This window comes from Carassius gibelio, chromosome B10 (genome assembly GCF_023724105.1).
Source record: "Carassius gibelio isolate Cgi1373 ecotype wild population from Czech Republic chromosome B10, carGib1.2-hapl.c, whole genome shotgun sequence".
NCBI lineage: Eukaryota > Metazoa > Chordata > Actinopteri > Cypriniformes > Cyprinidae > Carassius > Carassius gibelio.
In genome coordinates this window covers 15,841,422-15,868,474 of record NC_068405.1, presented here as the reverse complement: position 1 = coordinate 15,868,474, position 27,053 = coordinate 15,841,422, and the positions used below count along the sequence as shown (strand labels likewise).

The following is a 27,053-nucleotide window of genomic DNA, read 5'->3' as shown; positions in this document are numbered from 1 at the left end:
TTACTCACCCTCATATCGTTCCAAACCAGTAAAACCTTCATTCATTTTCGGAACACAAATTAAGATATTCTTGATAAAATCAGAATAAGAAATATCGACTTCATCAACAGTTCTTCTACTCCCCACCGGGTTATTAGGAGAAGAGTTGTTGAATTAAGTTATTTTTGTTTTCTTTGCACATAAAAGTATTTTCGTAGCTTCATAAAATTACAGTTGAACCCCTGAAATCACATGGACTGTTTTACCAATGCACTTACTACGTTTCTTGATCGTGGTAGTTACCTTGCTGTCCTTGCAGGGTCTAAGAGCTCTTGGATTTCATATAAATATCTTAATTTGTGTTTCAAAGATGAACGAAGGTCTTAAGGTTTGGAACGACATTAGGTTCAGTAATTAATGACCGAATTTTCATTTTGGTGTGAACCATACAGTTTCTCGCAAATAGCTGAGGAACATTGTGACCTTTCTAATCCTCATGTTCTTATTTTGGTGGTTTAATATGAGGAATCTTTAATTTATACCACCAAATGGAGAACTTTTTCACTCAAGTAAAAAAATATCAAAACAGAGTCACATGTGAGTCACAACCGAGGTTTTCTTTTGATGTTTTCTCCATGTTCACCCAAAAATGAAAATTTTGTCATTTTCTCACCCTTATGTTGAACAGAAGATATTTTAAAGATTGCTGGTAATCATGGTTACCATTGATTTCCATAGTATTTTTTTTTCCTACTATGGAAGTCAGTGGCAACCACCAACTGTTTTATTACCAGCAATCTTCAAAATATCTTCTTTAGTGTTCAACATAACAAAGCAACTCATACAGGTTTGAAACCACACGAAAGTGAGTAAATGATGACAGTATTTTCATTTTTGGGTGAACTATCCCTTTAAGACTATCATTATTACAATATGATGTAAACAATGTAGTATATTACAGTAGCTAATAGGTATGGCAACTCAATATTTTGATGTCAGGCTATTCTTATCTTCTCATCTTTTCTAATCACATTCTTTGTTTCTGTTTGTATACCAGGAACGAACCAGGAAAGAGGCCTTGTCACACTGAATGTGCAGTACTACACACTTCAATCATCTAATTCCAGACATCTGATTGGACAGCGACGCCTCCTTCAGGCTGCTTTTGCGCGTCACGCATCACCGAATGTTTTCAGAATATTTCCGATTCCGAATGAACCATATGTTGAAAAAAGAAAAAAGAAAGAAAACCCCTCCACCATGATTCAAAAGTGTAAAAGAGAAAACCACTTGTACTGTAAATTTAGTCTGCACTGAGGACTGCATTTACTTTTGATTGATTCTGACTTTTCTTTTGTGTTCCCAGTGATGTTCTCGTTTCATGCACATTGCTAATGTGGTGGGCACAGCTGTTTTGTTCCCTCTCTAGTTAAAAAAAATAAATAAAAATGTAAATTCGCTGTACACTTTTTAGGCCTGTGTAAATACGGGGAATGTGTTCACTACTTAACGTTGGGATTATTGAAAAAAAAAAATAACGGATAATAATGGATTTTGGGACTACGCATTGATATTGGACAGTCCCTCATTGAGAAGTCCTCAGATGGCGGTCAGATGCTGGAAGAATGATGATTCACTGCTGTTAAACCTCTGTTCGCTCATGTTTATTTATCGGTACCTCTTTATGTTACTGTCCTATGACACCCATGTTAATTTCTCTAGTTCCAAGTGGCCATATAGTGAAAACGGGTTTAGAAATTTAGCATACCATAGAGAGATTTTCTGCTACACCCAGTGGCCTTCAGGTTGCTCTGAACTCATAAGAACACCGACCGCTAGAGTTTAACGTAATGACATAGACCTGATTTGCATATAGTATAAACAAGACAACATCAGCTCTTGGAATCAGATTGGGTGGTAGCGACCTTGCATGTAGAGCTTTTATTTTTTTGGTAGGAAGTAAATCTAAAAGAATAGCCCCATTATTCTGCCTTAACAGAAAGTATTGGAAGGCAAACTTCAGTCAGTATGTTAATGTGAAACTTCACTGTATAGCCTTTCAGTTTTGCACATCCCTCGGACTACAAATACTGCATCTTTTGTTTTTCTTACACATCGTTTTTTTGTATCTACGATGTTTGTCAGGTTGATGTCCGACACTGTGGTCTTTAAGGATGGGTTTCGTTCATCATGGTCTAAAGAAGCTGTAAATATGTTTGAATGTCTTGCTCGTGTTTGGCTATTTATAATGTGTGAGAAATGCAAGGTTAGCTGTGCTTCTGCTTAGTCACTAAAGAGACCTCTTTTTATTTAAAGTGTAACTTTGTCACGCATACTCCGCTTTCACTTTTTTTGTTTCGTCTCCACAAACAAGTGTTTTGAATGTCCATGTTTAGCATCACCTTCTCGCATATTTTGAACCATCAGGTCAGCAGTGAAACCAAAGAGGGTAACCGCAAAAGAAGGCCATAAAGTATTGTAAATACTGACTTTTGTTTTTGTACTTTTGTTGACAATAAAAGTGTACATTTTGAAAGTTTGAGTTTTTTTTTATCCACTATTACAAAAAAAAAAAAACACACACCCATCCCAGATGTTAATACTGGCTTTTATAAAACTTTTTTTTTTTTCTCCACAAGAACAGATCACGGGTTACCAACATTACTGAAAGAAGAAAATAATAATCTCCAAGTATAAATTAATTGCACACATCACTGGTTTTAAATGATCCACAAGGCATTTTCCAACAAAGTATAATCTCGTAAAAAGAAGAGGGGAAATGAACAGAAAGCGTTCCCCTTGTGAACCTGTCGAAGGCCACGTCCTCTTCCACTGGAGGGTCCACTCAGTTCTCAGATTTCAAGTGTAAGATGGAGAGAGAGACCAGTGCAAAAATAAAGTTTCAAGTTCAAGAGAAAAACTGATAGGGAGGAATGACAAACAGCCAGTGAAAAAAAAACAAGGAGTCAAAGCGGTCCAGCTTCACAGAACTCCTAAAAGGCCTTGAATGAAGCAGTTGCTGGAGTTTTCTTCAGTTTGTGGAAATCACTATTACATCAAACCATTAAAATGACTTGTAGATGATATTCTGCATGTTTTTGGTTTGTTTGCCAGGCGCTTACACAAATGGTGCATGTCCAGTTTTTTTTTTGCATATCGCGTCAGTGCAAGTGGGCTGAGGGTAACTGAAAAAAGGGAAGGAGAAGATTTAGGTGGCTTCTCCTGCACTGCACTAATTTTAAAATAAATAAGGAACCGATGCATTCACCAGGCATTCGGATTTGTTTTATTTCACGAGTTAGCAGGCCCTATTTACAGAAGATGAAACAACTATATCAGCCCTTGCTTGCCAATGTTGGAATGCACGCAGTTGTCAAAGGCGTCCGTTAAGAGTTGCTAAAAAGCAGCTAAACTGAAAAAGAGGAGAAAAGAGAACTGTGAACCTTCTATTCGATGTCCATCTCTTTTTCTGCCTCGAACGATCTGATTTGTCGTGTTCACGGCGAATTAATGAGATAAAGGAGAAACGGTCACAGCAAGAGCCATTACTGTAAAATTCATGATACCCAAGAGGCCAGGAAGGAGCGGCTGGACGTGGGTAATGTGTGTGTGTGTGTGCAGCAGCAGCAGTGGAAGGAAAGGCATGAACAGCCTGCAGACACTGGCAACACAAACAGAAGCGTTCAGAGCTGCTTTCATTTCCATCCAGCCAATCTCAGAGAAGTACAAACGCCACCGCTTTGAAGGACGCTGCAAATCCACTCTGAAATGTGGATGGACACCTCCAAATCTGAAAAACTCTATTTGGGTTTCTCTCTTGAACGTCCCGAGCTGTAACGACGATGACCTGAGCGCTGCAGATAAGCCACGTCACTGTAAACACAAGGCTTTTTTTCGTTTTTTTTTTTTCACAGGATTCCACTGTTACAAATGCAACACCCCGTTACAGGGCCCTTTTGGCGTAAAAGCACACATTTTCATCTCATTTGCTGTATGTGCTAAACAAAAGCAAGCAGAAGTCAGCCTGCGGTTTGTACGCTCAGAGACAGTTGTAGATAGTTTGAAATCACCGCGGCGCCTGGCTACAGACCCTGCCTGGGGGCGACTAGCGCAAACTCCCGCAAAATGTTCCGTGCCACGTCCACCTTGTTCTGCGCGATCATCAGCGCTCGTTTCACGTCTTCAAACGAGTAGCCCTCCCCCATCAGCTTGGCGATCTTGGCGTCGACGTTCTCCCGGGACGATTCGTGCGGTCTTCTGTGGATGTCTGGTGGGATGATCCTGGGAAGTGGTTTCGGAGGTCTCTCAGGTGCCCTGAAGCTATCTCCGGCCACTGTGAACAGGAAACAAAGAGTGTTTGGTCAAAAAGGGCCATTGAGAGTGGATGGTAGCAGGCCCGCTAAAAAAAGACTCTGAACACATTAAAACCCCATTACAGGCTAATAATTAATAATTCATCGAGTGCATTCATCTTGATAATGGCTTCATTTAATAAAGCTGTAAGGCTATTTTGTATTCAGAACAACACACTGCACTCACAGCTGTTTTATCAGGATATTACGTGTATTATAGATGTGCAAGCAATGTTTGTTCCCATGTGCAAGCAATGTTTGTTCCCATCATTAATATTTTATCATTTTAAGTGTAAGGTATGGGAGGCTTGGCTTTATTGTGAATATAATAATAAATACACACTTTACAGGTTTTTATTTGTATTTTTTAAGTTTCTTATAATGCATTTATCCGATCAAAAATATAGTAAAAACAGCAAAATTGTAAAACATAATTGCAATTTAAAATAACATTTAATAATAATTTATATTTAGTGTTTTTTGAAACGTAATTTATTCTGTGATGGTAAAAGCTGAATTTTCAGCAGCCATTATTCCAGTCTTCAGTGTCACAAGATCCTTCAGAAATCGATCTAAAATGCTGATTTGCTGCTCAAGAAATGTCCTATTATGAATGTTAAAAAGAGTTTTGTTTCTTTTTTTTTTGTGGAAACCGTGGTCATTTTTATATTCTTTGATGGATAGAAAATTCAAAAGAATTTTATTTAAAACAAAAATCTTTTCCAACAATACAAATGTTTTTTTCTGTGAATTTTGATTAGCTTAATGCATCCAATGTATTAATATATATATATATATATATATATATATATATATATATATATATATATATATATATATATATATATATATGTATAAATAAATAAATTACTGGCCTTAAACCTTTGAACACTAGTGTGTATTAAATATAAATCTGAACTGTAAAAAAAATGTAACATAAATGTTTGCTATTTTTGCTTTATAAGCCTTTTTTGATTTGGTACCTGAGGTTGGCGGCAGTTGATCATAGTCTTGCGGAGCCTTGAATGGCGTCTTCATGTTGTCCCCGGTTTGTCTCCTCACAGGGGGATTGGGAGCCGAGTTATTTAACTGGTCTATGAAAGTGTCTGTGAATCGTACCAATGATCAGATGCCAATATAACTCCAATAAAGCAGTATTTGACATTCGCATTACATTAATAGTCACAGATAAGTGGTATCAGCCTCACCAGGGCTGAGCAGGAAGTGATCGTGTCCAGACGAGGGCCGGGCAGGTCTGGGGTAGGGGGAGGAGGAGGAGGGTTCTATTAAACTGTTCCTGATGGGGGGAGGAGGAGGAGGAGGCTGGGACGGAGGAAGAGAGTTGAACGGGTCTTCCATTGGAGACGCTGGGAGAACACACAGAGAGACAGAGAGAGAGAGAGAGAGAGAGAGAGAGAGAGAGAGAGAGAGAATGAGTCTTTCTACATGCCTCAGTAATCCCTCCTCTCACCAACAGATGGCGCTAAAATATCACTCGTGCATACATTTACAATTCAAACTTTTTAAATAGTACTGTTTTAATGTCTTTTTGATTCAATAAATGCAGAATAGACTTTGAAAGGGAGCATTTTTGAAACTGCAGTATAAATGACTAAATTAAAATATTTGCAACTTAGAAAAACACGTTTTTAGGAGAAGCAAGCTTTTCTTTTGGGAGATCGCTCTAATTAATTTTAGTGTCTAAGCAACTGAGAAAAAGCCTTGAAGTTTATTAAGGTGGTGTAACTTAAACTCAAAGGCAATTTATAATATAAAAGAAACAAAAGATTAATGGAAGTGAAGGTGAATACATGTAAAAATATAAAAAAACTAATTAAACTTAGGTTTCAGAAAAGAAGCACTGCACAAACACACCTTAACCACATCATACAGCTCTTATAATTTAAGCTAATAATAAGAATTAGCCACTCAATAATGAATAAGTCTGCGTTGTGGTTCACAGCTCATTTTGTGCTCCTTGATGGAAGAGTAAAAGCAAAACCAACCAACAAATCAAATAAACAGTCTGCTGATCAGGCAGCCAATCAGATTGAGGCGCTGCGCCACTAGCTACCTTGAGGGGGCAGTAGAATGTCGTAGTCTGAGGGGGTCCTGTTGTGAAGGGGGCACTGTGTGGTGTGAGCCACACCCGAAATCAACGAACCAGAGTCAAACCCACCTGAGGGACACAACACAGATTTACACTGACCAACAACTGGCCTCCGAGACTTCAACCACCATCGGCCACCACATCAAACAAATGTAAACTTCAATCCCTAATGCTACAAACACACACAAACTCTCACAATCACACTAAAAGATGGTCATACAGAAAATGAAAATGACCGATGAGAATTGGTGTGTGTATGTGTGTGTACAAGTTACGTGTTCTCTCACCATGCTCCGGAGGTTTATGTTTCTTTATGTCTGTTGAGAGATCCGACGAGCCGTTTTCTAAAGCCCTTCATGAGGAGAAAACATGTAAATGTGGGAAGTAAATGTTGTATTGTTTGACTAAATTGTGTGTGTGTGTGTGTGTGTTTACCTGTTGGGGATGCGGAAGGGGACGCAGACGGGAGGCTGTGTGATGCAGACGGGATGTGATGAGGGAATCTGATACTCGTCCTCCACTCTGTCTGTCAGACTCCGGTGGCTTGTGAAGGGGTTGGTGTGTCTGCAGATCACAAAAAACTCATTTCACAACACATACAGGAACATGTACAACGCATGATTCGTGCATCAGATCGGCCACAGATTGTGTTCTAGCTTGAGTGTTTTTTTTTACACTTTATGTTACTCTGTTCTAAATCTAATGTCTTAGAAAAGTAAACGAACATCTTTCCTCAACAACAGCATGATTTGAGACCTCATTCATGATTGTACCATGGAAAACTTGATGCATACTTGAACCACTCCAAATATGACTTACTGCATTAGCATATACTCAAATAAACCGCCTTGTGTGCTCCCAAATTACAGCAAAGTGTGGAATAACCATATGTAAATATTTACATTGATGACAGCATTGTAACTGACTCAGCCAGCAAGCTCAGAAAAAAAGCTCTTTGACGGGAGACTTGGACGATGTTCTCTGCTTTCATGCTGACTCACTGAAACGAATAGCCAGTTCAATCATGTAAGCTATAACTTAGAGTCACATGCTGGGCTGAAGTAGGCAAAGACGGCCAATATTTAACCACCTACGGGGGGAGAGAGGGTAACTGGCTCTGACTGGGATACGATGGGTGGTTTTCCAGCCAAGTCTGGGCTGCTACCGTGATGCGCCATTAGAGGGCACTTTAGATATTTCTTGTCCCTGTGACGATGAAGAGATTCAGTAAAGAACTTTTTTTAAGTGTGCCGAAGTGGTCCTTGTTTCCAAGACATCAAGAGAGAGTTTATAGATGTACATTTGCCAAGTCTTTAAAGAGAAGCCAACCATAGCAGTGTGAAAACAGCTAAGAGAGAGAGTGTGAGAGAGAGAGAGAGAGATGACAGGTTCATGTTTTCTTTGAGGAGGTGGAAAATGCTCAAAACATTTCCAAGACGTTGGTGTGTGTGTGTGTGTGTGTGTGTGTGTGTGTTTCTGTACAGTAAACGAATGCTGGTAAGCGTGATGCTCGTCACAGAGAACCCAGTGTGCCCTGAAGCCAGTAGAAAAGCCTTACTATGCTTACTAACAATGATCTGAGCTTCTATAAACACATCACTGACTACTGACGCAGCTGTATGGACAGATACACCACATAGACACACAACACTATTCTTCTGTGCGCTAAACAACAACCATTGTGGTTTCCAGAGCCTCTCGGTTTCATTTGTCAAAGCGGTGACAGAAACACGGTTTTTCTTGTAGCAGGAACTGATGAGAGGAGCACAACGGTGTTGCATGAATGAAGCTATTAACATTGACAACCAAACCAATGACTAGGGTGCTATGGGTGAAGGTGTTTCTAAAACTCTTTATAAACTATGGTTCTGCTGAGGTGATCAGAGTGTTTTTTTAACATGTTCTGTGACTTTGCAGTTTCTCAAAGTCAAATCACATTTAAATGAGACTGTTTGGGAATTGTATAATTAGCCAGAAAAGTATAGGTCCATTCGCTTCGAAAAGAAAGTGCACACCTCTCCTGAACAAGCAGCATTGTTTGGAGTATCATTTGTATCTGTAGGACAAAAACAGCACAAGCTAAGTGGTTTACTATGTTAATCGCTTCTTATCTTATTATAATAATAACAAAAATCCAACAGAACAGGAAATAAGGCCTTCTGCTTGGAGTGTAACCTCTCATAGGCTGATTCTGCTTAACTCCCTGCTTAACTTCCCACAGGAAGTGCATCACTGCTGGATCTATGTGTGTGCGTGCGTGTGTGCATGTGTGTGTGTGTCTCTTTATGTTTGTTTAAAGAGCACATGCTCTCCGGATCCTGTTGCTCTTGCATAATTGGCGCACATGTGTCCAAACACTGATGTCTGTATATGTGTGTGTTGTTCTGACAGAGCTCTAAAGATACACAGGATGCAGCCTGTGCTCACGTCCCCTGGATCACATTAACCCATTTATCAATTCCACATGATCTTTTTGTCCTTTAACCACACAAATGATTTGCAAAAAAGCAATAATTTAGTCACGGCACATCCCAAAAGCATATAAATTAGCAAAGCAGGAAAAGACGCTATGGATCAGCGTCACAAGATCAGCGAGTCCACCGAAAAACACAGTGCTTGAGAGTGGCATACAGGTGATTTGTAATCAATTGAACGTGATATGAGTGAGCTGAGCAGAGTAAACACAGGCGTTTGTTTGTTGAGGCGCCATTCAGAATAAAGACAGATTCGGCTGCTTTACAGCGATTATGATCAACATGAGCTGCAGCAGGGCTCCGGGGATGGGAGTGGCTACTGTGTGTGTGTGTGTGTGTGTGTGTGTGTGTGTGTGTGTGTGTGTGTGGCGCTTACCTCTGATTTTGGTCCATAAGGGGAGGGGAGTGACGCAGAGGGGGGACATCGTACTCATCACCAGGTAACAGACCATTGATGAAAGACTGCAGAGAAAAGCACACAAACATGCAATGATAAAATAATACAAATAAGCCAAGCCAAGCCACATTACTATATATAGTGTAGATAGAAAAATGGATGGACAGACAGAAGGATGCATGGATGTATTGAAAGAATGGATGGATTTGACAGACAGATTGTAGATAGAAAAATTTATGGACAGCCACTTAAATGGAAAAATTCAATATGGATGCATATATATTGGACAGAATATAGATAGAAACGGATGATTGCAATAACGATTATAGATTGAACAATGGATGGATAGGTACAGAAGGATAATGCATTTTACATATGAAACAGTAATATTGTATCATAAATATTCTATATACTGGTCAGTGCTAACAGATGGTAGATCTGAGAAAACAATATTTTTTTCCTGCAGAATATCCTGTAAATGTGTCTTGTGAATAAACCAGAAGGATCTTCTAGACCTCCATTATGGAGCTCTAGGAGCCTCTGATGTCCGAGTCGGTTTATTTCACAAACCAAGAGCAGCATGTGATGCTGTGCACTAGCTTTGGCCTGCAGGCAGTGGGCTGAACAGAGCTGTGTGGGCTTGTGATGCGAGAACAGGGGCCAAACTCTCTATGCCCACACTGTGACACTAAATTAATCCATACACTGACATGGCAACCCAGGACAGAGAGAGAGAGGGAATTTTACAGTCAATTGATGGTTACATATAATTGCATGTTGCAAACCTTGGTAGAACAAAAAGATCAAAAAGATCCACATCCACTTCAAACAATCCAAAACATCTCAGAGACGTTCTTCGTTTCCAAAAGGGCTTTAAAGAGAGACCCACAACAGTCTTGCAACCAAATATTTAACTCTCTCCAATCCCCTCTCACAGAAGCATATTTAATGCATAATCTATAAACTTTCAGCGTGCTACGAATGGGTGTGTGTTTTGCATTTTGGCACATTAACCCAGATGTATGCAAAAACACATGGTGGGGTGGAAGGGCAACTGCTGTAATCATGAAAGATGCCAAATACCTTTTTTTTTTAATGCCATGGCCAGAAGCACTACACACAGCTGAATTTCACAGCCTTGCATTACCGCGAATATCGTCACTGTTGCTTGGTAACAGCCATGAGCAAAAAGTGAATATTTATGGCTTAAAATAGCATGTAAGGGCTTGTGAATGAGTACAGAAGGTTCTAGGTGATTTCAAAGCACAATGTCCGGTCATTTTTCTGCTCTTATCTCATGTTCTTGACTCCGCTTATCAAAAAAGGACATTCCAGCCCTAATATAAAGTGTCGCTCCCCAAAACGAGCGTGTGAACGTGAACCGCATGATACAGAAGGAATGTGTGTGCGTTCCTAACCTTACTACACTCTGACTGCGCGTTCAGTCTGTGGCTGGTCCGGTTTAACCCCAAGTCTGCACCAGAGCAGCTGAGGGGTCTCCCGTTGATGTGCGCAGGGGCGGCGTGGGCGAGTTTGGGGGAGCGGTCTGCAGCAGACGTCCTGCAGTCTGACATGGCAGTGCTGTCTTTAGGGCTCCAGGCCTCCAGGGGTGCTCTGGGGTCTCTGGGAAGGCCAGACGAAGGGGTGAGCAGCCAGGCGGCCCGACCCTCTTGAGGGATATGAGGTGGGCGTTCTGGCGGAGGTGGGGGAGGGGGGTCTCTCTGTGGAGGTGGAGGGGCAGGAAGGGGTTTGTCCTGTTTTCTGGACATGCCTGGAGATGACTGCAGAGCAATACGAGAAATTTAGAACACAAGGAAAGTAAATGGAGAAAAATCGAAAAATGTATTGTGACTGAAAACAAATGATACCTTGGGTGAGCCTGTGGGGCTAGGAGCGGGAGAACGTATGAGATCGAGGCGGGGCGGTACGGGTGGAATGTTCAAGTGTGGACCCATGTGATCTGCAGCGGTTTTCCGGCGTTCACAGACAGGGGATGAGTTCGGAGACATTATTGGCGAGTTCTGGATCTCAATGGACTACGCAAAGAAAGAGAAAAACACTGATGATGATTTATGCAATATTTATCTGCAAAGACAAGCATCATTATTATTGATCATTTATTGGGTTTACCTTTTTGACTCCGCCATTGTCAGACAACATTTATAAGCCCAAAGATATTCCATAATAACAAAGCTGCTATTTTTTTTTTCTAATGTAAAGATGCATCAAATAACGAAATACAATTATACAAAAAGAAATTACTATATCTTTCACTCACAATTAGCTTTAATAGCTTGTCATAACTAGCTAAATGTATTTTCATTACAGAATGTCCATGACTTTTTGATCTATTATTAAAAGATTGTATTCATCATTTATCCAGATTTTTCAAAACAATGGGAATCCTGGTTCTAAAAATTACAGTTTTTGAGGGAACACATTACAATTAATAAAAATCAGATTTAGCTTAATGCTTGTTTTGTCTCATTTTAAATAATTTTAAGCCATTTTAAAGCCCCTTTGGAAGTTAGCTGATACCCCCTAGTAGGTTCTGGTCTCTTGGTTGAGAACCGTGGACCTATAATCCACCTAGCAACCACCAAGAACACTCTAGCAACCAGATAAAAACACTCAAATCACCTTAGCGAACACATAGCAACAACCTGGCAGTCATCCACAACATCCTAAAATCATGTTTCACACAGTGTTTTACACAATCAAGCCGCACTCAAGTTTAATTTCCCAGAAAATGTCAAATCTAGTTAAATCAGGGCAATACAGAAACAATCAATATTGTACAGGTCTTGGCCTTGATTAAGATAAAATGCGTCTAACAAACAAGACAATGAGAAGAACAATGACAAACTCTTTGTTACCATCATCATGATTGCGTACAAAGTTATCCTAATGGCCTATTACCTCCATGAATTGCTTTGGGCAGGTTAGGGTATTCAACTTCCTAATCAACTAATGGCCTCATTAGCATAGCCATGAACAGAGCAACTGCAGCTGGCCAGCTTTTGTCCGTGGTGTAGAAAAATATTTATAGAGGGGGAAAGAGCTGCTAATTAAATTTTCTGTGAAACGATATAGGAAATGAAAGGTGAATAATGTGCACTACTCAAAACTAGTTCTCACCCACTAGGAGGCCAATATCCTCTACAAGTTCTCTAGCAAGGGCATTATAGGAAAAAAAACTAATATATCCCATTTCTATTTAAAAATGTTCCTGCCAGAAGGTGCCCTCTATTGCTCTCTACGCTCTACCATTTAATGAATCTACTCAGCGAAGCTGCTGTGGTTGAGTCCTCGTGAGGCAGGTTCTGACAGGTTTTCTTTTTTCTAATAAAAGAGACTGACATTTATGCTGGTGGAGAGCAGGACGCTCTTGCACCTATATAAAAGCAGGATATAGGCCTCTTTGAAGTCCAGTGAAGAATGAGATTGAAACGGCTAGAAAAAAAGAAGATTGGTCGTGGAATGACAACAGTGATGAATGAAATCTTATCTACTGAGCAGGTTGAGGCAGAAACAACTTCTGCATACTAAACCTACGATAACAAACCAACAGACCTATGATAAAGTCAACGTGAAATTCATCTGCAATCAATTTTGCCTACATAATTCAAGATATTTCAGAAACATTTAGATATGAAGTTGGAAATGTCATGGATATTTTACCCTCCTGATATGGTCTATAACCAGAGATTCCTCTCTGTCATCGTCATCATCCAGGTCAAGCATGGGGGAGCTGAAGTGGTCCAGGAGGAAGCACTTGGCTCCTTCATTGCGTGGGTCAAAGGGATCAACAATGATGGGCTCCGTGCCTTTGATCTCACAGCGACAGAACGGGCAACCCTGACCATCAGAATCCTGCAGAAAAATGTCAAAGACACACTAAGTGAACTTTAAAAGACTCTCACACACACATACAAACATTTGTATTAGTCCAGAAAACCGCCTCTCACTCAAAACAGACACCAGCACATGCACAAAGCATAGTACCTCCAGTAAACTCAACTCCAGTGGTTCTGGGCTGCTTATTTGTAAAGTGCTGTAAACACTGACAGACTGTTGTAGAAATATGCCTCGGCCATGAGGAAGCTCTTTACTGGCAGGATCTGAAGAACCATGCTTGATTACAAACAGCTGGATCGCACATGCTACCCCCCTCAAGCCGGGTACTGAATTTCTCTTTTTGCGATTTAGGAAACAGCAGGGTAAGAGAGACGCACACACAGGCAAGCAAGTTCATCGTGTCACACGGCTCGGCACGGCCTGGAGACAGCTTACACATGGCAAAATGAAAAACAATCATCTTTCATTTCCTCCATTAAACTCGGAGAATCAAAGTGTGTCGATATTTACAAGAACAAAAGATGATCATGGCTACCATCTGGTTGAAGGGTCGCTAAAAAGACATCAAAGGGACGTTTGAAACCTAATCCTAATTAAAGCCCTTAAACGGAGACAAAGAAACACACCCGAACTGACTCCGCATAAAACAAAGCTATTAAAAATGAAGGGAGAGTGAGATTTCTTAGGGATAGTCACAATACAGACTTTGCTGCTGTATGCGTGTATAAACTTACCAGAAAAATAGCAATGAATATGAATGCCTTTGCCAGATAGGAGTTGAGAAGACACTTCTCTAGGCTCTCAACCAGTTCAACGGTTTATTTAACCGTTAAGTCCCTTTTAATGGCAGCTGACAGGTTAAAAGGGATACCACTTTTGCTGTTCTAGAAAGTGAGCGGGTGAGCAACAGCAGAGGAGATTATAAAAATCCAAACAGCACTAATAGTATTTCTTGCTGTCCAAAAAAACGAACTCGGATGGACCGCAGCGGAGGCTTTTTAGATGCCATTTTAGATCTGTGTGATAATGTGTGTTCAGTAACAGTTCTGTCATGAGTCATGACACCCTCTCTTCACACATTCTTACACTTAAATGTGACACAAACACAAGCAAAAACTTGCATCTGAACTTAAAGTAGCACTTTATGCTTCACATTTGACAACCGGAATGTCTACAGACACTTTGCTTAGTTTTGAGCGTCTGTTTTATCAGAGACACGTTTCATTTGAAAATTGTTTGTGCAACATTTATGTTAAAATAAATGGAACATCGGTTTGAAATTTTCTTTTTAAGGCAGTGACATTCATACATTTGTAAGTGTCAAAATAATTTTCAGGGGCTGTTGTACTGTTTCAATGAAGTGCTCTTCTGAATTCAATAACCTTGAGTGCTTCACTTCAACTTTCATGCAGTAAAGAACACAAGTTCATGGTCGATGAGCACAAATCTGATCTCCAGCCTCTCAGAAACCCAGATGGTAACAGATCCACGTGCAGCTGAGTGTAAACTACTGTGACCAGAAGAACAAACATCATGAAACATTACAATAATACTGTTTTTTTTTTTGTTTTTTTTTATGATGAATGATAAAATATTACTGGGAAAAGAACGAAGGAATGGAATCAGCACTTATTACAATAATTAAAAAAAGCACCATGCATCTGGCCGAGGCATCCGAGTTTAGCTGACCCTACTGTGGCCCTAAAATATTTGTTTATCGTTAGAGAAACTCTGATGCTCATACAACACCCTAGATCTGAACATTTCTGGCAATTCAGCCGGTACTTAAATTGTAAACACATACACACTTCAACCCACATGTCTAACATCACCCATGTAAACATCCTCAATCACAATCATGCACTGACACACAGAAACACACACCCAGAAGATAAATGCAACCAGACTGGACACATTTCCCGCCCTATTTGCCTTTCCTTCACCTGCCCACTGTGGTGCCGCTTGAGTTTGTGATCAGGACAAACGCAAGGTCGATGGAGAGACAGATTACCTGCTGTTCGTTCCCCTCTGAGCCCTGATGATGCTCAGTATTCAGGTCATAGCATGCCATTAAAGCACTTCTAACTAGATCCATTAGCTGAGCACTGGGCATCACTGAAGCGTTTATATGAGATGCAAAGAGTTTCATCATAGCAGATGGAAATAAGACAAGTTTATTTCATGCATGAGCAGTGTGTTGGTGGCACACACGTGTAACGTTAAGCTGTTTTAGCATTAGCAATCCAGTAGAGTGTGACTAAATTAGCATAATTATTATTATATTATATATTATATAATAATAATAAAAAAAAAAACTTTTGGTAAAGCTTAAGGTACTTTGGAACCAGAGTGGTTTTCACCAAATGAAAATGCATCATTAAAACAAAATTAAAAATGAATTAAATATAACAAATAAATATGATTCAATAATAAAAATTATATATAAATATAAAATATATTATATATAAAATAGTTTGAAAAACTACCCTTGCAATAATTATTTTCACACAATAACTGAAATAATTTGTATTGTATTGTCTAAGATTATGACTGTAACACAGTTGTGTTGTCATCTCTATAACACAATGAACAACTTTCTGAACAAGCTTTTCTATTTTTCCCAAAAACATTACTGTACTAAGTTACGAAGTGACAACAGTGCCATAAAAGTACATGCTTGAGATGAAATATGAGATAAAATGTTTAAAGAAATTCAAAGATATTAAAAATGTGGCATCCAACTTATTCCTAACATTCACAAAAAAAAAAATGACAACATTTTCCTATGAGACTGCTGGACACTGATTGTGGACAAATAAATAAATACACTACTGAATTCTAAAAAAAGTTTTATACATACCTGCCATGATGTCAAACAGGAAGTGCACATAAGGTGACCACATGGCTCTATCTTTACATCTTTATCGTTTTCAGCACAGATCTTACACAGCTGAAACGTGGAGCCCATCTCACAGTACAACTCATACTGCTCCTGAAAAGACCGAAAAAAAATACCATGAAAAAGATAATAAACAAAATCTGACATAGCCTACCTAATCGTGCATTGGTTACTAACCTGTGTGACCTTAATGTGGTCTTGTGGGGTGGGTTCACATAGGCCTGTGAGATCTGGGTTATAACTGCGCCCATCTGGAAACAGATAGCTACAGATGGAGAGAAAAACAGCAGAAAGAGAACGAGGTTAAAGGACTTGTCCTCATGTGCAACTGGCTCTGTAGCATCTCCATTAGCAGTGCAGTGAAAGTGGGCCACCTCCCCAGCCCATCCAATCACAGCCAATGTCTGAACCACTGCACTAACAGCAGGGATCAAAATCTTTCGACTGGGGCAATCAGATGAGAGAGAGAGAGAGAGAGAGAGAGAGAGAGAGAGAGAGAGACACATCCAGACAAAATCTGCAGTTTTTTCTTCATTTTCTAGGCTGGAAAGAATTCAACAATTGTTTTATGCATGAAAAAATGTGTTAATTAGAGCTGACAGCAGTTATTGATGGCTGAAAGCATAATCAAGTTATCTAAAAAAAACAAAAACAACAACTGCAGAATCCGAACAAATTAAATAACAGATGTTAAAATTCTGTAGAAATCAGTTTCTCAACAATTAACAATATTAGTATGCTCTTTTTGTGTTTATAAACTAGCACTGTGTAAGCATATCATATTCATTATCTGAACGGAAATGGCGACCAAGATATAGATCAGACGGTGTGAGATTGGCATGCGGCGCTGGGCCGAGCAAACAGAGCCACAAACCAGTGATGTGATGTGGTTCAGAGACAGCTGACACAGCAGCAGTGACAGCTACATGCAGCTAAACCCGTAAGTGTGTGTGCATGTGTTTGTTTACAACTGAGACTGCCAATTTATCAGAACTTACAGAGACGATAGGGTGCTTCACATAAGAACTACAGGAAACTGATTCCAGGAAAATGAGACAAAATTAGTAGATCTGGACACGGGGGTGCCAGAACCCCATCTTTGGCCGCTCAATCAAACCAAAGTCATTTAATATTAAAATATGCACCACTACTGGCTCAGACACAGGAAATAATTACTTACATTTATGTAGGAAATGGCAATACACATACAAAACAATACACATTGTTTCAAAGCAGCTTTACAGCAAATCATGATGTTATTGTAAATAGTATCTTAATAGCTTTAAGCATTATAGTTGCTTCAACAGATCAGCGCTAGATGATATCATTTGCAAGCAATGAAGCAGCTGAGATTTACATATTTTGCTATACGGCCTACGCAAGTATACCGTATTTAAGTTGAACATGCTTATATATTTAACATTACATAAATAGCTGACATCATAACCCACTGGTCTTCAGCCCCACCGTCTAGACATTAAATCCAAGAACCTACATTTGACTGAAAAAGAATGAGAGTTTTTGCAAATGACTGAGATAGTGGGTGTTTAATAGAGCTGAATGATTTAGTTTAATAGTTTCGTAATGGAAGGAGGACTGGCACTTGAACTCAAAACGCCCACATGAGCACCATGGCTCAACATGCAGCAACCACTAGGCCAAAGCTATGCCATTTGTTTAACGGTTTTAATCTGAGATACTCACAAGCCTTCTCTGCATCCGTCGATGAGCGCCTGGAACAGCGGCTTGTTATGTGGGATGGTCTGCAGGATGTTGCCGTCACTGGTGACATAGCCGATGGCCCACTGTCCTAACCGCGTACAGCTCAGCCTGAAGATGTAGCTGAGGACAGAGAGAGAGAGAAACCAACTGTAAAAAACACATACCAAAAAAGCTGACACATAACATTTCTATAAACAGCAAAGCACGAATGAGGTTATGTAAATTTAACCCTTGTTTGCTTATCGTTTGCATGAAAGCAACAGGCTTGGGTCCAGTATGTTAAAGAAAACATTTATTTGGGTAGAAACTGAAAACAAAAGCCTATAAGATTTGATATCATAACAGCAATTATGAAATAATCGAAAGCTACGGAAAACAAAGAAGAGACAAACAGGACCATATGGATGATATTTACATCCGTATGCACGTTTACTAAGAGGAAAAGGAAACAAAAAGCAGATTTTTGGAGTTATTCAAAGAAATCTCTTGGTTATGCAACTGCTGAACAACAAATTCATCCAGGATTAAGAGACTAGCCGGTACCAGACTGAACCTTTCCATTCAGTATCCCACAGCATCAGGGTGGCACATGCTGGCACTCAGGCCGGAAAACAGGGGGAAAAAACTGGCTGAGGAATGGAATGGAAAGAGAACAGGTTGACATTTCTCAGCAGGAGGTGGAAAAGTTTATACAAGTGTCTTGCAGAATTGAATTTGCAATGATAAATGCTATTTCCTCGTGTGATGTCAGACATAACAAATGTGCAAATGAGATGGATCAGACAAAGGTTAGCAATGCCAAAATAAGAAAATTCGATGAGGTAAATGCAACATTGCAACAGAAGTGACATTTTGCCATGTTTGAGAAATCAGACCGCACACACCGATTCACCACGGGAAAAGGTCATGGCCTGATGTAAGGGATTGTTGCAGGATTTCTTGATTACATTAGAGTTATTTCTAATGCAGCTGCTAGGGATGAATGGAGCTCTCTGTGTTAGATGTGATTAATCCCATAATGCTCCACTGTGCTGCTTTCACACTGGACATGGCTCTTTTCTTGTACCGGGGGAAAAAAATCATATAGTCTCGACACTAACTCTTGTTAACACTCTTTCAACTCAACTCTCTGCCGATTACTCCATCTCCCCGTCAGTCACACTCTCTCCTCTCCATTTAGTTTGATATAAAAGCTGCCACAGTACCTTACCTTTCATGCATTCAAAATGTACTATTAGCATAAGTATACTATTATTTGAACCTTTTTTTATTTATAGGATAGGCAAATGCAGAAACTACACAAACACTGAATCTGACAAAAATTACTTCCAAGACTTTTTTTAGTTCATTTGATATCTTTGAAATCTGACCATAGTTGAACTAAACCCTCCGTCACAAGACAGATCATAGTCTAAGAGATTTGTTTTTAGTCCTAATTAAATTGACTAAAAATCCCATGCTATCAGAATGAATGGCGACTGAAGCTTTGAAGTGGAAAAAGGTATGAAAAATTAGCATTTTAATATCATTAAAGTGATACATATGACTTACATTATAGGATACATAGGACTTTTGAAGTCATATGATGCTTTGTGTGAGAAACAACCAAATTCAAGTCGTTTTCACTGAAATGTTCTCCTCCGGTGACCTGTTAACCTCTGATATTACCGGATGATTGACTCCATGGACCCCGAGAATCAGTTCAATTCATTAAACAATTATTTAGAATGGTTTTGTGAACTGGATTAAGCAATTCATAAAAAAAATATATACTAAAATAGAAAAAACTGAGCGAAAAGAATGATTCAATCATGAATCATATATTGAACTTTTGCTCACAAATTTGACATTAATCTAATGAACTGAAGAGGCGTGATCGATGAATAAATCATTCAGACAACTTGTCAAGTGGATCGAGAAATTCATTCTAAAGAGCTGTTAATCACAAATGAAAAAAAAAATCTAAGCAATTATAAAGCAATAAAGCAATTTATTAAAAAAGATACACATAAAAAATATGATTTGTTACTGTATCAAACAATAAACTCATGAACTGAATCAGTTTGATTCATGAACTAGTTTTATGAACTTCAAGCAATTCACTGAAAAATGAGTAAACAAAAAGATTTGTTCAAGAATCAAACATTGCAACTTCTCTCAAGCATGTGCAAAGAAAACAGAAATCAAGGATTGCAGTGAATAATGACTTCAAATGACTTCAATGTTCATTACGTAAGCATATCATAAGCCCTCATTTACTTTCATGCAACAAGAGTATTCTTCGAAAATAGACTTCCAGCCATGATTTTTTATTTTCTGGGATAATTCAACATCCCACAGCAGGGTATGGGCAGCATGCACAATATGGATGACAAGAGAGAAGGAACTAGGAAATGATTGTCATGGAAAACAAGCCAAGTCACCAACACCCTCAGAGTCATCGCACACAAACAGCTCATAAAAAGCTCCGAGCTGCTGTGACCACTGAAGCAGCGAGTGTGTGTTTCCGCACTAATGAGCCCTGCCTCTCGTGTCACACTGCCCTGATATAAACAGACATGAAAAAAAGCTTGATTTTGCCAGGTGATGGTTACGGGTAGACGCTCCGTGTGAAACACATATAGTCCCCTTGGGTGCCGCCATGACCTTCTCGAACCGCACACACACACACACAGCTGCTGCTCCTCTTCAGTAGACTGGTATTTGCATACAGTCCTGCTCGACCACCCACCGTCCTCGACTTCCTTCTGTTTGTTCAGCCACATCTCTCCAACCCACACCAGCCCTTTAAAACGGCCCATCTTCTTTGTGAAAATCAAACAGTAGGAATCCATTCCCATAAAGTTTCTTATTTTATGGCCTCGTTATTATCTTGCTGTTGCGTTAAACGACTCTAACCAGTGTGTAATCGCGCCTGCCGTCTGGCACTGGACCTCGAGTTGTTTTGGCGCAGATGCAATGTTGTTTCTCTAATCAGCTAATCCAAACAGACTGGATTTAACTACCTCTGTCTCCCTGCGGCACTGTCCGGCACCCTTAGCTTACTATCTAGGCTGCCAATGCAAAGGTCAGGGGTTCATTTCCAGGTTACACTAATCCTAGCTGCTAGACCAGTGCATGCTAAATGACAAACAAGAGAGCAGAAGCGCAGACAAAGAGCCTCCTGTAATAAGCTAACATCTCCGCCTCGCCCACTTTCCCATGCAAGCAGGGTCGCCTGCCAGACTGGAGGAAAACAGCTGGCTGGCCCGCCGCGCCACACTGCAGATGGTACGTCTATTAAAGCCACCCAGTTGTACACAGACTAGTCTGTACCTGCCAGGTTTGTTGATGTACTTCTGCAGACGTGCCTTCACTTCATCGTACGTCAGAAAGGCCATGTAGCCCGGGTGTGTGACTGCCAGGAAGTTCCAGTTCCTCAGGATTGAGCCCCATGGCTACAAGGAAGAGAAATAAATTAGAGAAACTGTAACACACCAACTAAACGAAGTACACAACGGTTCCTTGTAGTTGGATTTACAACAATGCACAAAAAAATGAACACTTAAGTCTCAGATAAAAATGCATGATATAATTATATTTAGTGTTTTTGCCTTATTTTCTTAAACACGGCACTAATAAAGATTTCAAACTAAACATTAATCAATCAATAAATTATAAAATAATGTGTTTTTTAAAATGTCGACAAAAGCAACTTTTACAGTAAAAAAAATGAATGTTGCATAAAACTAAAATAAATTTAAAAGAAATCTTACCATGTGCAATTTATTTTGAAGAAAACCTCAAAACTCAATATTTAACAAAAAGAAGTGTTTTAAATTACAAAACTAATAAATACTATAAGTATTTGGATGCTTTCTGGTTTTCAAAGGTTCATCAGACATGGCTATAGTTAATGCATGAGGGAAGTGGATTCATCCATTAAAAATCTAAAGAAAATGGAAGTTACAGTAGTTCTAAGATGAGACCAACCATCATTTCTATACAGATGCTGTTTGTTTTAAATGGTATTATTGAATGCAGGCTTTTTCCATTGTAAGAACTCCCAAATATGGCGACCAGCTGCCTAAAATATTAAAATATTTATTTTTATGTATAAAGGCCTGTTTATACTGTGTGACAAAAATGTTTGATCGTTTAAAAATATATGACTAAAATTAAACAAATTAAATAATTAGCTTTTATACTGTCACTGCATTAAATCCAAGTTAATAAAATATAACAGAAACATTTACTTTAAGTTAATTCCATCCAAATATCTCTGTGTTAGATAAAAAAAAAATCTATTAAAATAATTATATTTATCATATATTAAAGTTAACACATAAACCTAAAACATATTTATTACACATGTTCAGTAAACCACATAGTCCCATTTAATGGTCCCTGGTCTGCAGTTTGAAAAGACCATGACTTAAAGGCCTGATACTTTTTGTGTCTTTGTACATTCTTAAATAAACTCATCTTGACATGTCAGAACTAAATGAAAAGCAGATGGGACTCTCGATACCGTTTCCGCTTTCCCATACAAGCAAAACCAATCCAGACTTAAGCAATTCCCAAAAATCTGCAGCAGGGCTACAAAGAGACAGAGGTTTGGATGTTCCAATGAGCAGGGTGTAGTTTTGTTGGCTTTGGCTGTACGGTAGCGGGGGTCATGTGTGGTGATTCAGCCGAGGAAGGTCACTATTAGAAGCAATGCTTGAGATAAAACCTCCATATTGCTCACTGATTGACTCACACGCATAAACAAATTCACGCTAATGAAATTAAGTGGGTCCTTCCAGCACATTTCTGGGAATTTCTGTATTTTTTTTGCACCAAAGACTTGAGTAGGTAGACAAAAGAGTAGGTGTTTTGCAGCCGATACGTAATAAGGCTTATGCAAGCACAGGTTTGTAAGACCGTGTGTGTTGTGGTTTAGGATGAGGTGTGTTTTTCTAACTAAGGGATTCCTCTGCGTAAAACAAACCTCCCACTCGACACTCACTCACAGAGGTGATCCCCAGTGTTAGCGCTATTTTCCATTATGATGACTACAAAACATCAAGACATTTTGATGTTTTCACTTTAAACATGTGGTTAACTGTGAGCCATCTATGTATAGGAATTCTCCTCAGAATGAGTAGATCGACCCACGTCGGAGTGAGAGAAAAACAAGGGTGATCCTTCTGTATCGCTTTCGTTATTACGATTAGCTGCTTTTATAAAAGTAGTTGACATTTAAATGTTAGCTTGTTATTAGCAGATCTAATGCGTGTTGGTCGTGTTGAGAATTCGAGAGAAACTCTAAACGTGGATCAGGTTGTGGGAGGTGAGGGGTTTGGGGTTACCTGGAAAAGACGAGTAAAGATGTCAAACTCAAAGACGGAGATGTAGTCATTGCAGGTGAGATCGATGGTGGATTTCAGAGCCATGGCCTCCAACCCAGAGCTGATGGGGTGCACGTCATGAAGGCACTGCCGGAACATTTTCCATGGCACTATTGTTCTGGAATCACAAAAGCACACAAAAATGCACACTGGGATTAGACTTGTGGAAATCCTTCTCGAAATACATCCAATATAGCCTTGGGCTATAAACAAGAACTGAATCAGACATCAAATCATTCAGTCACTGGCCTGTGAAAACACTGAAGTACTAGATATTTATCCCAGGCCAATTCTATTTGCAATTTTTACTGTTGGAAGTTTTGAGTAGTTGTTAGCATCTTGCTATCCAAGTTGTTAGGGTGATCTGAGTAGCTGTTTGTTGGTATGCTTCATTCTCAGTGGTTGTAAGCATGTTGCTATGTTGATATTAAAGTGTTCTGAGCTGTTAGCATCTTGCTATGCAGCTTTTATGGTGATCTGAGTAGCTGTTTGTTGGCATGTTTCATTATGGGTGGTTGTTAGCATGCTGCTATGTGGATATTATAGTGTTTTGAGCTGTTAGCATCTTGCTATGCAGTTGTTAGGATGATCTGAGTAGCTGTTTGTTTGTATGTTTCATTCTCAGTGGTTGTTAACATGTTTCTATGTGGATATTAGTGTGTTGGGCTTTTAGCCTCTTGCTATGCAGTTGTTAGGATGATCCGAGTAGCTGTTTGTTTGTATGTTTCATTCTCAGTGGTTGTTAACATGTTTCTATGTGGATATTAGTGTGTTGGGCTTTTAGCCTCTTGCTATGCAGTTGTTAGGATGATCTTAGTAGCTGTTTGTTGGTATGTTCCCTTTATGGGTGGTTTTTAGCATGTAGTTATGTGGTTGCTTGAATGTTCAGAGTGTTTGTTAGCTTGTTGCTATTTAGTTCTGAGCATGTATGTATGCATGTATGCATGTATGTATGTATGCCGATGCCTTATTAGAATCTGTCTATGGGTTGCTACATGTAAACTGACTGCTATATTGGAAAGGTCAAAGCTGGTTCGTGATCACTCAAGTGCAAGTTAGGAAAATACCTTGGTTTTGACATCACGTTTCATTATGGTTTCGGTACAGCAGGGGGGAAAAGCTAAAAATTATTTTTGTTTAGTTTTTTTTTTTTTACTAAACCGTGAATTACTATAAAAACTACTCTCATTAATAAAAAAAAATCAGTTATAATAAAAATGCTCTAAACTATTGCTCTAAACTATTTTGAGCTCTTTTCAGACACATCAAGTGTCTGGAGTTGTCAAATGTGGCATCTAACTATACTTACTATGATTCTGAGCTGTTATAAACATGTTCCTCTGCAGTTGCTAGAATGTTGCTAAAGTGATTGGCAATGTGTTGCTTGGTCACTCAGACTTGTAAAAGCTGCATGTACAAGTCTCACACATTTAGGAACATTCACTCTATAAAAACAACACTGTTGCCAGAATGACTAAGAACGCAAGCTCTTACTGTATCTCTTACTCTTTATGACTGTAATCTCTTACTCAGGTACTGTAAAAATGTCATACATATTCCTCTGGTGGTCTATGACTGCCACAAAATGGAGATTGACTTAAACAGCAGAGCATGTGGAGAAAAGAGTTACCCACACTCTGCTTTGACATCTCTAGAGAACAGTTTCATAAACACTAACCAGCACAAATTGACCAATAAACACTTTCAGACACAAACACACACTTGGAAGGAGAAAGAGACAATAGTAGAGCATCTTAAATGCCTGTTCTCTTTTCTTGGTTAACACAGAAATTTTCAGTTCAGGGTAATGGCACGTCATGCAGTCATATCATTCCTTCAGGTGAGACAAAATGAGAGACTTGTCACGCTAACAACAGAGGATCTACTGCTCTTCATTCCAGCAACCTGACAGTGTCAGCCACCCTGAGGGCATTACCCATCAATCCTGTGACTTCTGGCTGCTTTTCTTAGAAAGCTTTGGACCAAAACCAGAAACATTCTGGTTTCGCAAGTAGCCCGAGATTTTTGGGAAGTAAAAACTGTTGTGGATTAAATCACAAAAGTAAAAACAGCGATACTGGATGAGGGTCAGAGGCTGTTAATCGGGACAGTAAAGAGAAGAAGTGAGTCATCTGGATGTCAGAAACAATGGCATGGATGATCCACACAGTCACATCATATCATCACATGCACATCGGTCAGAGCACCAGGTTATAATGAGGAAACATCAGCTTTGCTATTTCCTATTAGAACGAGCAGTGGCCTGTTGGTAAGGTTTCAACACGTAGCGAAACCTTTCTTATATAGACCTTTAACCGATTATCTAAATGATGGCTTCCTTTAGACTTCTACTGCACTTGGATAAAGTGTAATAATATTAAAATTTCCCTCCTACATGATTCACTGGACTACTTGATTCAATTGAGAAATTATTTCTGTATAATGTCCAAAATAAATGTAAATAAAATGTATATATTTATATACATATAGATATATATAGATATATATATCTATATATATAAATTAACGATTTTAATCAGAAAGGATTCATTGTGTTAGTTATTACATTTATATAGTCATTAAAAAAAAAACATTATAATTTTTATTAATAAAAAAAAAAATATTAAGATATAAGATATAAATAATAGGAAATGTTTCCTAAGTGCCAAATCAGCACATTAAAATGATTTCTGAAAGATCATGTGAAGACTAGAGTCTGATGCTGAAAATTCAGTTAAACTATAATAATATATTTCAAAATGTTGTATGTTTGTTTGTTTAACAAATATAATGAAGCCATGGTGGCTTTTTAAAGGTGCTGTTCAGTGTATTCCATGTTAAGATTTACTAAGTTTAACATGTAGGCTAGATGCAATTATAAGTCATTTGTAGGTTGATTTCCCTAAGCTTTATCATTTCAGCCTTCAAACTCATTTCCATCATGTCATGAGTTTTGTGCATTAGGCATCTTCAGCATGATTACACTCCAGTTCAGTATAGCATTGACCACTTTTTTCCAGCACAAAATTATGTTTTGCATATGTATTAATCAGCAACCACAGCGAAACAGCAAAAGTGCTGATGCATCACCAGGAATAAGGAAACTCACTCTAGCCTCTGATAAACTTCCAAACTGTCGGTCGATGCAGTAAAGAAAACGATGAATCAATCTGGTGAGTTTACTGAGAGGTAGAGAAATAAATGGCTCATAAATACCATACACATCCATATCTTTTCTCCTTTTACTGTCTACTTGTAGTTGGGTGGGAGAGCCGAGTTGGTTCTGTGATGGACAGATGAAAAAAGACAAGATCTAGTTCAATTACATTCTTAAGAATAGCTGACCCCTTAATTAAGGAAGACTTTTTAATGGGCAGAGTGGACTCTCAGTGGACAACACAAAAGGAAGCTCATTAAGGACTCTGTCCTTGCCAATTACTGCAGCAGGACAGGTAGAGACACACGCATAATACCTTCATGCTAATAAATAAATGAACAAAGGGGTGGAGAGTCAGAGCGAGGGAGGTCATGAGGAAGGAGACAGATTTCCACATCTATTCAAACAGGCTCCAAAAAGTCAAGTTGTGCATCAAGAGAAACTTTGAAAATTGGGTAAAATTCTGAATCTGGGTGCTTGCTCTGGGGTGATTTGGTTGTGTGATAATACCCTGTGCCATCCGAAGAAAATCAGAGAGTGCTTTATTGTAATTCACTAAACAGCTGCCGCCACAGTAAGACAAAAAACAGGCAACTCAGCCGGTGGCCTTCAGTGTTGCCACTGGAAACTGTGTTCCTATTGGCCTGTGGCCACTTCCTGCATATAAATGAGAGTTGAAAACGGATTTGAGTCTCGGTGGACAGAAGGGAGATTAATAAGGAAAATTAGCTTG

At 39.1% G+C, this 27,053-nt stretch overlaps 2 protein-coding genes across 3 annotated transcripts in view; one reads left to right on the top strand and one right to left on the bottom strand.

Moving 5' to 3' along the window:
- The window catches only part of LOC127965828 (CD166 antigen homolog), a 62,951-nt gene extending 60,010 nt beyond the window's left edge, over positions 1-2,941 (top strand). For both annotated transcript variants that reach the window (XM_052566513.1, XM_052566512.1), the window contains one exon: positions 1,037-2,941. The gene's annotated coding sequence lies outside the window, so the exon portion shown is untranslated. The remainder of the gene's footprint in view (positions 1-1,036) is intronic.
- LOC127965827 (E3 ubiquitin-protein ligase CBL-B) overlaps positions 2,572-27,053 on the bottom strand; it is a 56,927-nt gene continuing 32,445 nt past the window's right edge. The window contains exons 5-19 of the mRNA XM_052566511.1: positions 23,125-23,281; positions 21,107-21,228; positions 17,774-17,911; positions 16,247-16,334; positions 16,031-16,162; positions 12,994-13,185; positions 11,181-11,348; positions 10,731-11,093; positions 9,292-9,377; positions 6,877-7,005; positions 6,729-6,793; positions 6,406-6,510; positions 5,540-5,698; positions 5,315-5,437; positions 2,572-4,312 (exon numbers count right to left, since the gene is read on the bottom strand). Coding sequence (XP_052422471.1) covers positions 4,062-4,312; positions 5,315-5,437; positions 5,540-5,698; positions 6,406-6,510; positions 6,729-6,793; positions 6,877-7,005; positions 9,292-9,377; positions 10,731-11,093; positions 11,181-11,348; positions 12,994-13,185; positions 16,031-16,162; positions 16,247-16,334; positions 17,774-17,911; positions 21,107-21,228; positions 23,125-23,281 — 2,278 coding nt within the window. The 3' untranslated portion in view covers positions 2,572-4,061. The remainder of the gene's footprint in view (positions 4,313-5,314; positions 5,438-5,539; positions 5,699-6,405; positions 6,511-6,728; positions 6,794-6,876; positions 7,006-9,291; positions 9,378-10,730; positions 11,094-11,180; positions 11,349-12,993; positions 13,186-16,030; positions 16,163-16,246; positions 16,335-17,773; positions 17,912-21,106; positions 21,229-23,124; positions 23,282-27,053) is intronic.